Source organism: Diadema setosum, chromosome 20, assembly GCF_964275005.1.
Source record: "Diadema setosum chromosome 20, eeDiaSeto1, whole genome shotgun sequence".
Lineage (NCBI taxonomy): Eukaryota > Metazoa > Echinodermata > Echinoidea > Diadematoida > Diadematidae > Diadema > Diadema setosum.
In genome coordinates, this window is record NC_092704.1 from 2,423,696 (window position 1) to 2,437,269 (window position 13,574).

The window sequence follows — 13,574 nt, forward strand, 5'->3', positions numbered from 1 at the left end:
AACCTTTTGTCTTTGTATTCATGATTTCAAAGGCACAATTGAAGCTGGTGGTGAGCCTTTTTAATATGCAAATAATATAAGTTTTTTTGACAAATGCCTGCATGGTTACTGAGCAGTCGTACATATTTGTGTATATGTCATGTGAGGGACAGTTGGGACAGCGTGTCCCATTTGTCCCTCATAATAGCATTACATGTAAAGCAGTTCAGATTTTCAAATACGTTGTTCAAACTTGTTTTGTTGAAATAAAGATCATTTTAAAGCATGTTTGACTGTTTTCATTACCAATGTTTCATAACGCCTTCCAACTTTGACATTTTTTATAGACCATCTAGGATGTCACACTTTACCCCCACAATCCCATTTCTCCCTTGCTGTTGTCCCACTTCACCCACGGGTGGGTCAACTTCTCCCCCAAAATAATGTTTTTTCTTTTCATTAACTGCAAAAAATTGAGAACAGTGCCACTCCAAACTTATAGCTCTTTATGTAACCTACCATATGAATCTTCATGCAAACCCGAAAGGAAATGTAATCATCTCTTCTATAAAAAGATAAGAAGAAAATAAGCGAACTTGAAATAATGTCCCACTTCTTCCCGCTCTCCCCTACACAACACCTCTGCTCTGAGAGTTACGTCACTTCTGGCTCTGAAGCGACTTGTTATTGTCAGTCCTGCGTTACCTGCTGACCCGTTATGTTTGTGGAGATAAGGCTGGGAGACATTTTGCCTGCATGCAGAGAATTAATTTGCCTACATTAGTACATTGCAGATAGACTCTATTCTTATGTCAATGGACATTGTTACGGCAAAGCTGTGACGGGCTGGATTCTAGCTGGACAACATTGTGTGGATCCTTATTGAACGCATCGACTGGACGCGGTCGTCATAACATTGGATTCTGCACATTTCGCTGTGGACATCATAACCTGGATCTATTCCGTGAGTTATCGTAGACGGGCGTAAGCTGCGCCTCAGTGCATCGCGGACCATTCATTTGTGCATCGAGCATCGTATTTGGACTATTTGGACATTTCCAGGGGATTATGGACCTTGTGATTACAGATTTGGCTGTAATGCGTGTAAGCCACTCCATTACTCAGGGCCGACGCAGCGCCATACAAAGGAATACATAATAGGTGCATGTCATCACTTTGGGCCCCCACACTTTTTTCAACTCGGAAGTACGAAAGTGGCACTAAAATAGAAGACGACCTTTTTTATAACACCCGGAAATGGGAGGGAAGAGAATGAGCTGAGGACCTTTTTTTTTTTTTTTTTTTTTTTTTTTTTTAGACGCACTGGCGTAGCCTGGATAATGATCTTGTGATCTTGGGAGGGGCGGCGGTTAGTATGCGAGGAAGCCAAGCGACCGAGCCCAAGCGAGCCGGGGGAACGGGGGGGGGGGGGAGGAGTGGGAGGTGTTCCCCCTCCCATGGTGAGAACTTTTTACCTTTTTTTTTTTGTTGTAAATGGTGCAATTTGATGCGTGTTTTTCCGTCTTTTATCGACTTGAAACGGCCCCACTTGTTTAAGGTAGCAGGATATTTTGATGTGGATTATTATTGAACAATTTGCCTATAAAGTGGTGGCATGTAAATAAACTTCTTGTATTTATGTATTGTTACAATTAATTTCATGAACGTTGTCTGTTGTCTGTTAAGCAATCAAACAGAAAAGGCATGCTCATGAGAGTATATACAAAAGGGATATTTCTCCTCCCGCACGAAGTTGATTTTACATTTTCAGACCTGAAATTCAGCAAACTAGTGCAAACTTTTGGTGCAATACTTGGATTTTTTTCTAGCTCCCCACCCCCCCCCCAAAAAAAAATATATTTATGGAAATAATTTGGACTTTTTTTCAGGAAAGTGTTAATAGCAAAATCACGGCATTTAGCTCTTATTCCGCGTGTGCATCATCTATGTGTATGTACAAAGTCTAATGAGGTAGAGGGGGAGGGTGTGGGAGGGGATGCCCCCTCCCACTCGACGGAGCTTTTGCGTTTTTAAAATCAAGATAAAGCGATCTGAAGCACACTTTTTGTGAGAAATTCGGGTAGTGTGATTTTCCCCCCGATTTTTCCCCTTCTTTTTTTCCCCCTCTTCTTTTTTTTCACGATCTAAAAGTGTGCCCCCAGCCCCCCCCCCCCCGGTTCCGCGGCCCCTGATTTTGTTGTTGTTGTTCTTGTTGTTGTGGAGGCGGAGGTTTTGGGCCATGGGATAGGGTTTTGGTACAAGGAATACATTATCATTAGCAGTGCAGTTAAAGGGGATATTTTTGTTGCTGTTGTTTTAGAGATGTAGGCCTACTCTGATAACGTTTTTTTTTTTTTTTTGTACTCTGGATTTTTTTTTTTTTCATGGGGGTGGAAGTGATACCCATTCTCCACAATGATATTTCTTGTTTGTATGTACAATAATCCACCTGGGGTACACGCTCATTTTGAAATTGTATTATGTCTTTTCTTTTATATTCAACGATTATACTCCCTGATGTGCTTTTTTAAGTTGGTTGGAGAGGCCCAAGGGCTATAGTGATTTTGATGACTTTTTTCCAACCCGGCTCCTTAGGGAAGCTCAACAGGGAAAGCCTGACACTTTGTTTTCTTGTGTTTTGCTTGTTTTATGTTTCTCTGTTGTCACTTGTATTGTTTTGCAAATGCCGAATAAATAATGATGATAATAATACTGATAATAATAATAATAATCGTGGTGAAATTATCATTGCAACTCATTTGAAAAAAAAGCCTTAGATCTCAAGTATAAAATGGACGTAAATGGAGGGAACGCCCCTGATCGTTCACTTCATTAACAGTTGCGAAACAGTTTCTTTTTTTGGGGGGGGGGGGGGTAGAGGGGGATTGTGTCTACAGTGCATTCCAGTTACAACGAACACGGTTATAACGAAATTTCGATATATCGAAGTAAATCTTCTGGTCTCAGAAATATCGCCATTAAAGTCTATGGTACAAAATTCGCTTATAACGAACACGGTCAAAGCGAAATTTTTGTTACGACAAAGTCTTTCCGGAGCGCCACATGACATCGAAAAACAAAAGAAGTGTGCACCGTTATAACGAAATGAGGATCGCTTTCGAAAATGTGTAGCGGAGCACGCATTAAATTATAGCATCTCTGCATGGGCGAACGCGTCACACCACTGTATGGTCGCTTGGTGTGTCACGCACAGTTTCCGAGGGGAACTTGCGTTATTGTAATACAATAATCTGAAATTGAATAACTATTTGTTTTAATGTTCACATAGATTTTCAGCATATGACGATCGAGTACTCAACAAACAATATGATATATGCGTGGCTTCCTTGTTTCTGTTATAAATTGCATTTGTTCGGTTAAAACGAAATTTCGTTATAACGATAACGAAAAAAAAAATGCCGGTCCCGAGCATTTCGTTATAACGGGAGTGCAATGTATAGTGATTCCATTTCCGGGCCACCCAGAGATGTCGGAACTAGGGTTGGGTATTGGTATAGCAGAGAGTAGATTGGTGGAAGAGATGTGCTCATAGGATCTCGTTTTGTCGTACAGAAGTATCATTCCTGTCTAAATCCTAAAATGCATAAAAATTTGAAGAAATGTCCTTTATTTGCCAATCTGCAGTCCCACAAAGTTTGAGCTAAAGGAGCCCAAACTATGTTTCGGGAGGGAGACAGAAAAGGATAGACGCGTTTGTCAGCTCAAACACAATCTTTGAGGGACTAGGCCTATAGATTGAAAAGTAATAATATTACTTCAAGTATTTTTTAACGTATCGACAGAAAATATTTTTCTTGTGATATTTTGAGGTCTGAAACACAATTCTACCGCCGTGTGCCTCCTTGAAATGAAGAGAATGAAAGGAAGGTAGGGTTTTCTCCATAGGCTTACGTGTTAAGAAGATTTTGGTATTATTGATAAAAAAAGCCGCCGTTGGGCTCCATGTGGGGCTCACAGAAATACTCTGTGGTGGGGGCTCCATGTCGTACTACATCCGTTTGCGTGCGAAATCGCGAGAGTACGCCCTCTTAGCGTAGCTTCTATACTCTTTGGTACGTACACTAGATGGCGTTAAAGGACAAGTTCACTTTCATAGACATGTGTGTTGAGTGAATGTAGCAATATTAGTAGAACACATCAGTGAGAGTTTGAGGAAGATCGGACAATCCGTTCAAAAGTTATGAATTTTTGAAGTTTCTGCTCAGTCACGGCTGGATGAAAAGACTAAGTAAGCTTGTGATGTCACATGAGTACAACGATATAAAGAAAGAATGAAGAAAATTCAACATATTTCCATTTTTCTCGCATAACGAAAGAACACTCTCGAGACTTCTCTCTTTCAGAAGGCAGGGGGAATGATATTACCCTTAACATACGTCAGTAGCAAGTCGAAGAAATGTGCACTTTATTAAAAAAGTAAAGTTTTGTGAAATTCTCTTTTTATTTTCCTTATACAGTTGTACGCATGTGACATCATACACTGTAGTAGTCTTCTCATCCAGCAGTGACTGCGCAGATACTTAAAATATTCATAACTTTTGAACGGATTGTCCGATTTTCCTCAAACTTTCACCGATGTGTTCTACTAATATTGCTGCATTCTCTCAATCCTAATGTATTTGAAGGTGGACTTGTCCTTTAATGCAGAAATACTCTGTGGTGGGGGCTCCATGTCGTACTACATCCGTTTGCGTGCGAAATCGCGAGAGTACGCCCTCTAATAGCGTAGCTTCTATACTCTTTGGTACGTACACTAGATGGCGTTAATGGCAGCGATGGCTAGCCATAGTTTTGGTGGTGTCTTCGAACAGAACTGAAGTTGCACTTCGCCAGCATAAGGAAGGATTAGAATCTGAGTTATCTTATCATCAGAATTCATCTTTTTTAAAACTACTGTCAACCAGGAGCTTAATTCTGAAGGAAATGACGTGGCATTATCGCTTTAACTTGATCACCACAATCAATTGGCTGTAAAATGCGCACAAAAATTAGGATTAATCGCTTTCAACGTACTAGTCCCACCTACATGAAATAAAGTTGGTGAGTAACTTTTTCATTGTATTGGTCATTAGGCAATTATGGCTGCTATAATTTATACCCAGCAATATAGTTCTCAAACTTCTGTTAGATACAATCTAGATATGAATGTGTTTTATGACTAAATGTAATTTCTACTTATTTTTTATTTTAGTGGGATCGGGAGGTACTGTATTTTATGGAAGTCCTACAGTCAATAGCCCCAAACCCAGGCCAGGGTGGGGAGGGCAGGGCTGGGTTCCCACAGTTCAGTTCACAGTCATGGAAAATCCTGGAAAAATTTGTGGTCATGGAAAGTCAGGGAAAAGTCAGGCAATTTGGAAAATTTGTGAAAAGTCTTTGAAAAGTCATGGAATTGCATTTACCTCTTGGCTATATGGCAGCTTTTCAGTTTGTCGTGTCTCGCAACTCTCGTACTCTTTCTCTGATCATACTCTGCTATCATAATTGGTGTTCATTATCATTATTTCCATTTTTCCCAGTTTTGTGGCATCCCAGATTCTACATAACTCCCGGGACATACCGGTATACTAATGATAATAGATGTACATGTCATGAGTAAGATAGTAGGTGGAACGGATGGCTTTGAGGGGAGGTGGAGGCCATCATAACGTGTCTGGATTTGGAAACCGTGCCAAAAAGGAAGTCATGGAAAGCAGCAATTTAGTCATGGAAAAGTCTTGACCGAAAGATCGGTCTGTATCTGGTCGTTGGGGAAATGTTCCGCGGAGACTGCTTCTTGCTTCACGGATCCCCTCCTTATACAGACCGAAGTCAATGATTCCGGCTCCTGTGTGGATGCGCTGCAAGCGGTCGCGCACAGATCAAATGATACGACAAACCAATTTCAGGTCCAGCTATTTTACATTCAAACAAGTTTGACATGACATGACACATTATGCAGCAATATTTGGGGTAAATTTCTCACATTGTGCAGTCGAAATACAGTAACAAGGTTATAACGCAGAAATTTTCTCCATATGGCAACATCGCCGTTTGCTAGATATGCAAGTTGCCATTTTGAATCTGTTAGCCAATCACATGCGAGGTACGTGTCATTATAAAAAAAAAAAACAAGTAGAAACTACCTTGCATGTGATTGGCTAACGGATTCATATGTTGAAGAGCTGTTACGATCCTATCAATGGGCTGGTAGTTGCATCTTTAATCATGAAAATTCTACCAAAATGTTTGATTATTCATTAATCTGGTGAGTGTAGTACCAGTACCGTCTTGCATTCTTGAAATGTTGATTTTGCTCTACAAGCTTAAATTTGCCGACCTAGGGCCGTGAATTAGACGCAATCGAGAAGGGTGAGGTACCTCACCCAATTTTCCATAGAGACAGTGGTTAAGAACATCCACACAGCGATGGGTACTATACCTTCCGTCTGTCTACGGAGGAGAGCGATAACGTCAAAAAAATGAAAGACTCCTCCAGACAGACGGATCTTTCTGTCTAGGAAAAGTCATGAAATTCTGTTTTCAAGTTTCTGTGGGAACCCTGTAGCCCTTATTTATCATCATTTTCATGAGGGTTTAAGAAAAACTTTGGTTTTCATGGTATCAATGGTAACCTGCCAAGTTTGAAGCATTGAAATTATGGAATTTTGCTGCAATGACTACTGTCTGTATGTGTAGGCCTACTGAACACAGTCAGCATTATTATCACTCCATTCATTTTGTCCTGTAGCTGGTAACTGCTTTCAACCTCCATAGACTTTGCACGTAAGACATCGTGAAAAGACGCACACAAAAACGATTTAGCCACACACTGCGCAGTCCTGGCATTTCTTTTCTTTTCTTCTCTTTTTTTTTTTTTTTTGTCTTTGTACAATTGTACTTGTAGCAATTTCATGCAAGGGATGGTAGGTTGAGGAGTTATAGCCTTTCTGTGTAAGGCTAGGCAGGTACAATGTATCTCAAAGAGGGGATCGTCCTGGTTGCCCTCTTTTGCACTCTCTCTCCTATACTGCCTTGATGTCTGAAGTGTAAGCGGGAAGACCAGACTGCATTGCCATGGCATTAGCCATTACGGTACTCAAGGAGGAGACATACTACATGTACAGCTGTAGTCCTTGGCTTTGTACAATTTGGAGATTATGGACATATAATACACATGTATCATGACATTGATAAATACACATTGATACTTGTGAGGCATTATGTTTTCGGGTTGTCTGTCCCAGCATCCGTCCTTCCGTCCGTCCGTAATGAATTTTGTGGACAGCGTAACTATACTGCTTAAGGTATCCTAATGAGACTTGGTATACTTATGCATGAGTGGGCGAAGTTGTGCCTACCAACTCTTGGGGGGGCACATCAAGGTCAAAGGTCAAGGTCAAATGCTCGAAATATCACTATTTTCCCCATATTTATGCAATATGCCAGGAGTTTTTTTTTTTCTTTTTTCTGGAAACTTGGTGTGCATACATGTAATACCAAATAAAGATTCTCCGAAGAGAGTTTCAAGTCATGAGTTCAAAGGTCAGAGGTCAAGTGAAAATGTTAGAATTTCACTTTTTTTCCATATCTTAGAAATGGTTCAAGCTATCTTCATGGAACTTAGTATTTATGCATGGTCTGATTAGCAGTGATTATCTAGGGAATATGGGGGTCATGGGTCAAAGGTCATGGATCAAAGGTCAAGGTCAAATTCTCAATTTCAATTTTTCCCTCATTTAATGCAATGCTATCTGTAGATGGATTTTTCTTGAAACTTGATACCATAACCCAATAGAGATTCTCTTGGAAGTTTCTTGCCCATCAAAGGTCGGAGGTCAAGTAAAAAGGCTAAATTTCATTTCTTGGTCCATATCTCAAAAGTGACTCAAGATATCATCATGAAACTTAATATCTGTTCTACCTGGCAGTGATTCTCTTGGGAATTTTAGGGTCATAAGGTCAAAGTTCCAGGGTCAAAGCCAAGTTAAAATGCGAAAATGTTACTATTTGATTGTGAAATTAAACTTTTTCTCCATACCTTAAAAGTTTGATTGATACATAGACTTATAAAAAAAAAAGGTTCAAAAGTTTTAAGTTAAAATTCTCAAATCCCCAAATACCTGCGCTTTTAGGCAGTATAAGCAGCCATCCCATTAAACCTAGGTCAAGGAAAGTGAACATTCAAGACATTTGTGGCAAACCTGTCATTTTGATATTTTGCCAATTATGTCTTCAATTACCATTAGAAAAAAAAAAAAGGACCATCTCAAGCAGCTGGTGGATTATTTTTGTTTTTGTTTTTCTTTTTCTTTTTCTTTGCTTGCGAGTACCTGACTCAATCTCCCGCGTCCTTGACAAGGAGACAGAGTAGTAAAAACGCAAAAGCCACGCGGCCCACACCATTCAGTACTATTTGCCAAGCAAGGGACATGCACCTGTTAAAATCAACAGGAAGGACCATAACTGATTACCGGATTATACATGTCCTGTCACCCGACAGGAGGCACACTGTCATTATTTTTTGCTTCGACTATTACACTGAAGTCTGCATCTCTTCAATAGAACAATAATGCTTTGAGTTCAGAGACTCCAACCCAAGGCACCTTCTGATCTGGAGATTCTCCCACCTGAAAGTAACCCCAAGCAAACAGGAGACTCCAAGTTGATGTGTGCGAAGCGCAAAATTCCTAGGGTTCTAGATGCTATCTGGTGTTGTCTAAGGCTTATTTTTTTTTGACATACAATAGCAATTAGTAAGAAATCCTTTCCAACGGGAGACACAGAGCCAGGGTGGGAGAAATTAAATCTCAAGCAAGAGAACGGGAGTTTTTGCAAAAATGGGTTTTCGGCGGGAGATCTCCCGTCAAAAACGGGAGAGTTGGAGTCTCTGTGAGTTATAATATCAATCAAGGTTTGAAATTTGCGCTTGAGTAATGAACAACTTCATTGAAATATGTCATCACCAGCCAGTCAGCTTTTAGCAATTGCTGGGGGGCAAAACTTAGGAAATTTGCTGAGCATAGCCCTTGCTCAAGCTGTTCTGCAAAAATTGGGAAGCCGAAAAAAAATAGTTACAAATAGTTTCAAGAATATTTCTCTCTTTTCTGGTAAGCATGATGTATTGAAATTTTAGCTCACGATAGATAAATCCAGAAATGATTTCCATAATCAGCCTAGAAGTCAAATTTTAAGTTTTTTATTGGTGCCTCAACTAAAGTCTAATTATTCTAAGTTCGATGCCAGTGACGTGTGGCTGATTTTCAAGTGACAGGTCACATATTCTATCATAAGACTGACGACCAACTTTTAACACTGTCAATAGCATTTAGTGTATTCTTTCAAAAGTGATTTGGTTAGAAGTGAAAAGTGTGTACAGGGTTTGAAAAAAATGAAAAAATACCTAATAAGAATATTCTACAGAAAATATTTTACATAAAACAGTTAAAAATGTCATCTCCCAATTGTTTTACATTCCCAGGAAATTGAAAAATATAGAAATACTCTCAGCATATCAAAAAGTCATGTCAAAAGAGTCTAGACTATGTTGACCTGTTTCACCATTTTTAGTCCTTGCACGAAATTGGGGTGTGTAGCTTTTTGTTGGTTTTGTAATGCTCGTCACATGCGGTCTCATTTCCTGCGCAATAAAACCTCTCATTCATCTCATGTGATAACAGATTCAGTCCCTTTTTGCTTTTCTTTTTTCAGTTGCAGACTCCCTTCCAGTATACAAGAGATGGACATGGCAGTCTCATGGATTAAGATGGAGGAAGAAGATGATGATGAAAATGAAGCAGCACAATATGCATCCCACTGGAAGGTGATGGAAGACATCACTGAAGCAGGTACAGTGTGCATATAAAGTGATTTCTGTCAAACTGACGCAGTTTTTGTCAAATTATTTGCCTAAGAATATGATTATGAATGCAGCCTGTATAATGAAGTATATTAAACGCCAAGAAAAAAAAAAATGTATGGGCTTATCCCGACAGACCCTGAAATATTGTTGACCCTAGACATTTAAGAAAAAAACCCTTTGCTATCGCGAATACGATAGCACATTTTCGCTTCCATGCAGTCGCTATTTTATCTCAATATGAGTTGCTATTTTATCTCATGTGAGTTTCACAACTGTCATCTTTGTTTAATGCAATTTAGCAACTTGTTTTTATTTCATCCTTGTGTGTGTACATTTATGCCAACGTATCCGGGCAATTACCCCGAGAGGGCAATTACCCCTCGGCCAAATACTGGTTGGTGGTAACGTTAGAGTAAAGATTAGGGTTAGGGTTAGGAGTTTGGGTTAGGGTTAGGATTAGGTTCAGAATTAGGATTAGGATTAGGATTAGGGCCAGGGGAAGGGTGCGGGGTAAATGCCCAGGGGGTAATTGCCCTAGACCCTTATGCCAACTATCCCAGGGACAGTTCATACATATATCTTCTTTTACCCACTCCCAGTAACTTCTAATTTAACCCTGATCTCACCGGGTTTTTTGAGGGACTTGAAACCACGGGGGGGGGGGGGGGGGGGGGGGGGGGGGGGGGGTCTTTTTGGCCCCCCTTTCAGATCTTGGTCATAGATCATGACCTCGCAAAAATTTGCACTAAGGTAGACGCCAGATCTACAAGAGTGCATTGGTTGATTTTTATGCCTCCGCCACAAAGTTTCACCGGAGGCATTATGTTTTCGGGTTTTCCGTCCTTCCGTCTGTCCTTCCGTCCGTCCGTAATCAATTTTGTGGACAGCATAACTGAAAAACTGTTTGAGGTATCACAATGAAACTTGGTAGGTATAGGTATGTATGAGGGGGTGAAGTTGTGCCTATCAACTTTTGGGTGCAAATGCTCAAGGTTAAAGGTCAGAGGTTCAGGTCAAATGCTCGAAATTTCACTATTTCCCCCATATCTATGCAATGCCTGATGGTGTTTTCTTGAAACTTAGTAACTTAGTGTAAAACATGTATCACCAAATAAAGATTCTCTCGTGAGAGTTTGGGGTCATGAGGTCAAAGGTCAAGTGAAAATGTTTCACTTTTTTTTCCATATCTTGGCAATGGTTCAAGGTATCTTCATGGAGCACAGTACATATGCATGTACTGACTGGCAGTGTATTTGGGGTCATGAGCTCAAAGATCGGGGTCAAAGGTCAAGGTCAACTCATAAAATTTAATTTTTCTATCATGTTTTTGCAATGCCCGCCGGATTTTGGCCAAAAAGTCAAAGGTTAAGTGAAATTGCTAAATTTATTTCTTCCTTCATATCTCGAAAGTGGCTCAAGGTATCATCATAAAATAAATATATGGGTAATTCCGTGAAGTTGGGGCACAAAGTGTGACATTTTGGCATAACTCAATACTAATTATGCTATACATATATTCTTTATAGGCTTTACATTTGTATTGAGACCATACATTTTCCTAGAAATTTTGTGCCATTTAGACTCAATTTTGATGAAGTTATTTTTAAAAAATGCAACGGTGTCCTGTGGCATCGTGATGTGTCCATGTAGCATCGTGATAGTTAAAATCTGGTCCTAAAAGACAAATTGATGCAATTAGCTGGACCAAAATTTGATATAATATGCATAATTACTAGATTAGTCAGATAGGTAAATATCTTAACTCTCGTTTTCACAGTTTTACCTTTACAAGAAAATTGCACAATGTGTCACTATGCTACGCGGTGTCCACCAAATGTCACAAAAAAGGACACCGCGTAGCATCGTGATACATTTTGTAATTTTCTTTTAAAAGTAAAACTGTGTACAGGAAATTTGAGATATTCAGCTATCTGACTAATCTAGTAAATATGCATAAAAAAATATATTGCAATGTTGCATCAAAGTTTGGTCAAGCTAATTGCCATAATTTGTCTCTTAGGACCAAATTTTAAAATATCACGATGCTACATGGACACGTCACGATGCTACAGGACACCGTTACATATTGTTTAGTAACTTCATCAAAATTGAGTCTAAATGGCACAAAATTTCCAGGAAAATGTGTGGCCTCAATGCAATTTATGTAAAGCCTACAAACAATAAATGTACAGCAGAATTAATATTGAGTTATGCTGAAATGTATTTCACGATGCTATATGGACACTGCCCCAACTTCATGGAATTACCCATATGCATGTTGTGCCTGACAGTGATTCTCTTCAGGTCGTAGAGTCAATGGCCAAGGGTCAAAGGCCAGGTCAAGATGCTAACAATTTACTATTTAACACAGAAATTACAGTTTTTCTCTGTAGCTTGAAAATTACTCAATGCATAGAGACTTATAAGGGTCTAAAGTCAAGTAAAAGTCCACAAATCCCCCAAATACGTGCTCTTATAGAAAATGTAGCCATTCATCCAATTAAGTCTAGTTCAGGGAAAGTGAACATTCAACACATTATAACGTGTCAACGTAATATTTTGCCATGAGATGAAACTGTCATCACACATTGTCATGGCATACTATAGAACTACAAATGTATTAGGAGAATCATACATTATGGCCGAGGCATACCAGTCGCCATAGCGACATTTCTAGTTCAAATTTTAGTTGATGTAGTTTGTATTCTTTTCAATATCCTCAACAGTAATATTCAAGGAAAAAATTTGGCTCCATAATTATTTCTTAATATGTATTTTATTGTTTTATGAATTTCTTATTTTTTTCTGTTTTTTTTTTACTTTCTGTTTTTGTTGCTTTATTTTTTTGGTCAAAACTTGTTGCAGAAACTTTTTAAAGGGTAATCACGCTAAAATAAGTAATTACCAGCCATTGAAAGTAGAACTATACAAGTGAATTAATTGTAAAAACACAATCTAATACATTGGATTTGTACACAAAATCACATCTCCCCCCATGGGAATAGGGATAAAGTTGTAGTACTGTAGTTAATAGTAAAGCATCTATTGTCATGGACAATTCACCTTGTCCCTCCCCACAGGGGTATTCCATTACGGTATTAAATAAATGGACTTTATGATGACCATCTTCATGAATGGTGCCAGCAGCTTCTAATTCCTTGCAATGTATGTCTTTCAATACCCACTTGCAGGAGAACGTGATACCAACCCATGCTCAACTTCCTCAATTCCAAAACTGGAGAAGGAAAGAGAAGTCGTGGTGAAGACATACAAGCTTCCTCTGTATGAGGAGTGTGGAGGAGAATTCACAAGTAGTGAAGATTTCAGACAGCACCTAACAAGACATGGATCCAGACACACCCAAGAGAGCCCTACCCCACCAAGCGATGATGGTGATAGGAATGTAACCAACATGCATTATTCTCAAACCATAAAAGTGGAATCTACTGACAAAGTGGGTCTGGTCCAAAGGCAGCAACTTACAACTAACCAAGTTGATGGTTTGACAGTCTTTGATGGACCGGTAGATTCCATGTATACCACTGATACAATTGTCAAGGTTGAATCTTCACTGCCAGGAGACCTCCAGATACAAGCAAGCAGCCATAACAACTACCATGACTGTGATGGTATTGAATTTTGAATTTTTAGCAATGCAAACGTGGCAAGAAATATGTCAAGTTAACGATTAACATTGTGCATTATGTGAAGAGCTGTTTAGACATGTGGCAGA

General features: G+C 39.3%; 1 protein-coding gene across 1 annotated transcript in view; it reads left to right on the forward strand.

The window, feature by feature from the left end:
* The first annotated feature begins 5,026 nt into the window (after positions 1 to 5,026).
* LOC140244005 (uncharacterized) overlaps positions 5,027 to 13,574 on the forward strand; it is a 30,049-nt gene continuing 21,501 nt past the window's right edge. Inside the window, 2 exon segments of the mRNA XM_072323659.1 lie at positions 5,027 to 5,040; positions 9,691 to 9,827. Coding sequence (XP_072179760.1) covers positions 5,027 to 5,040; positions 9,691 to 9,827 — 151 coding nt within the window.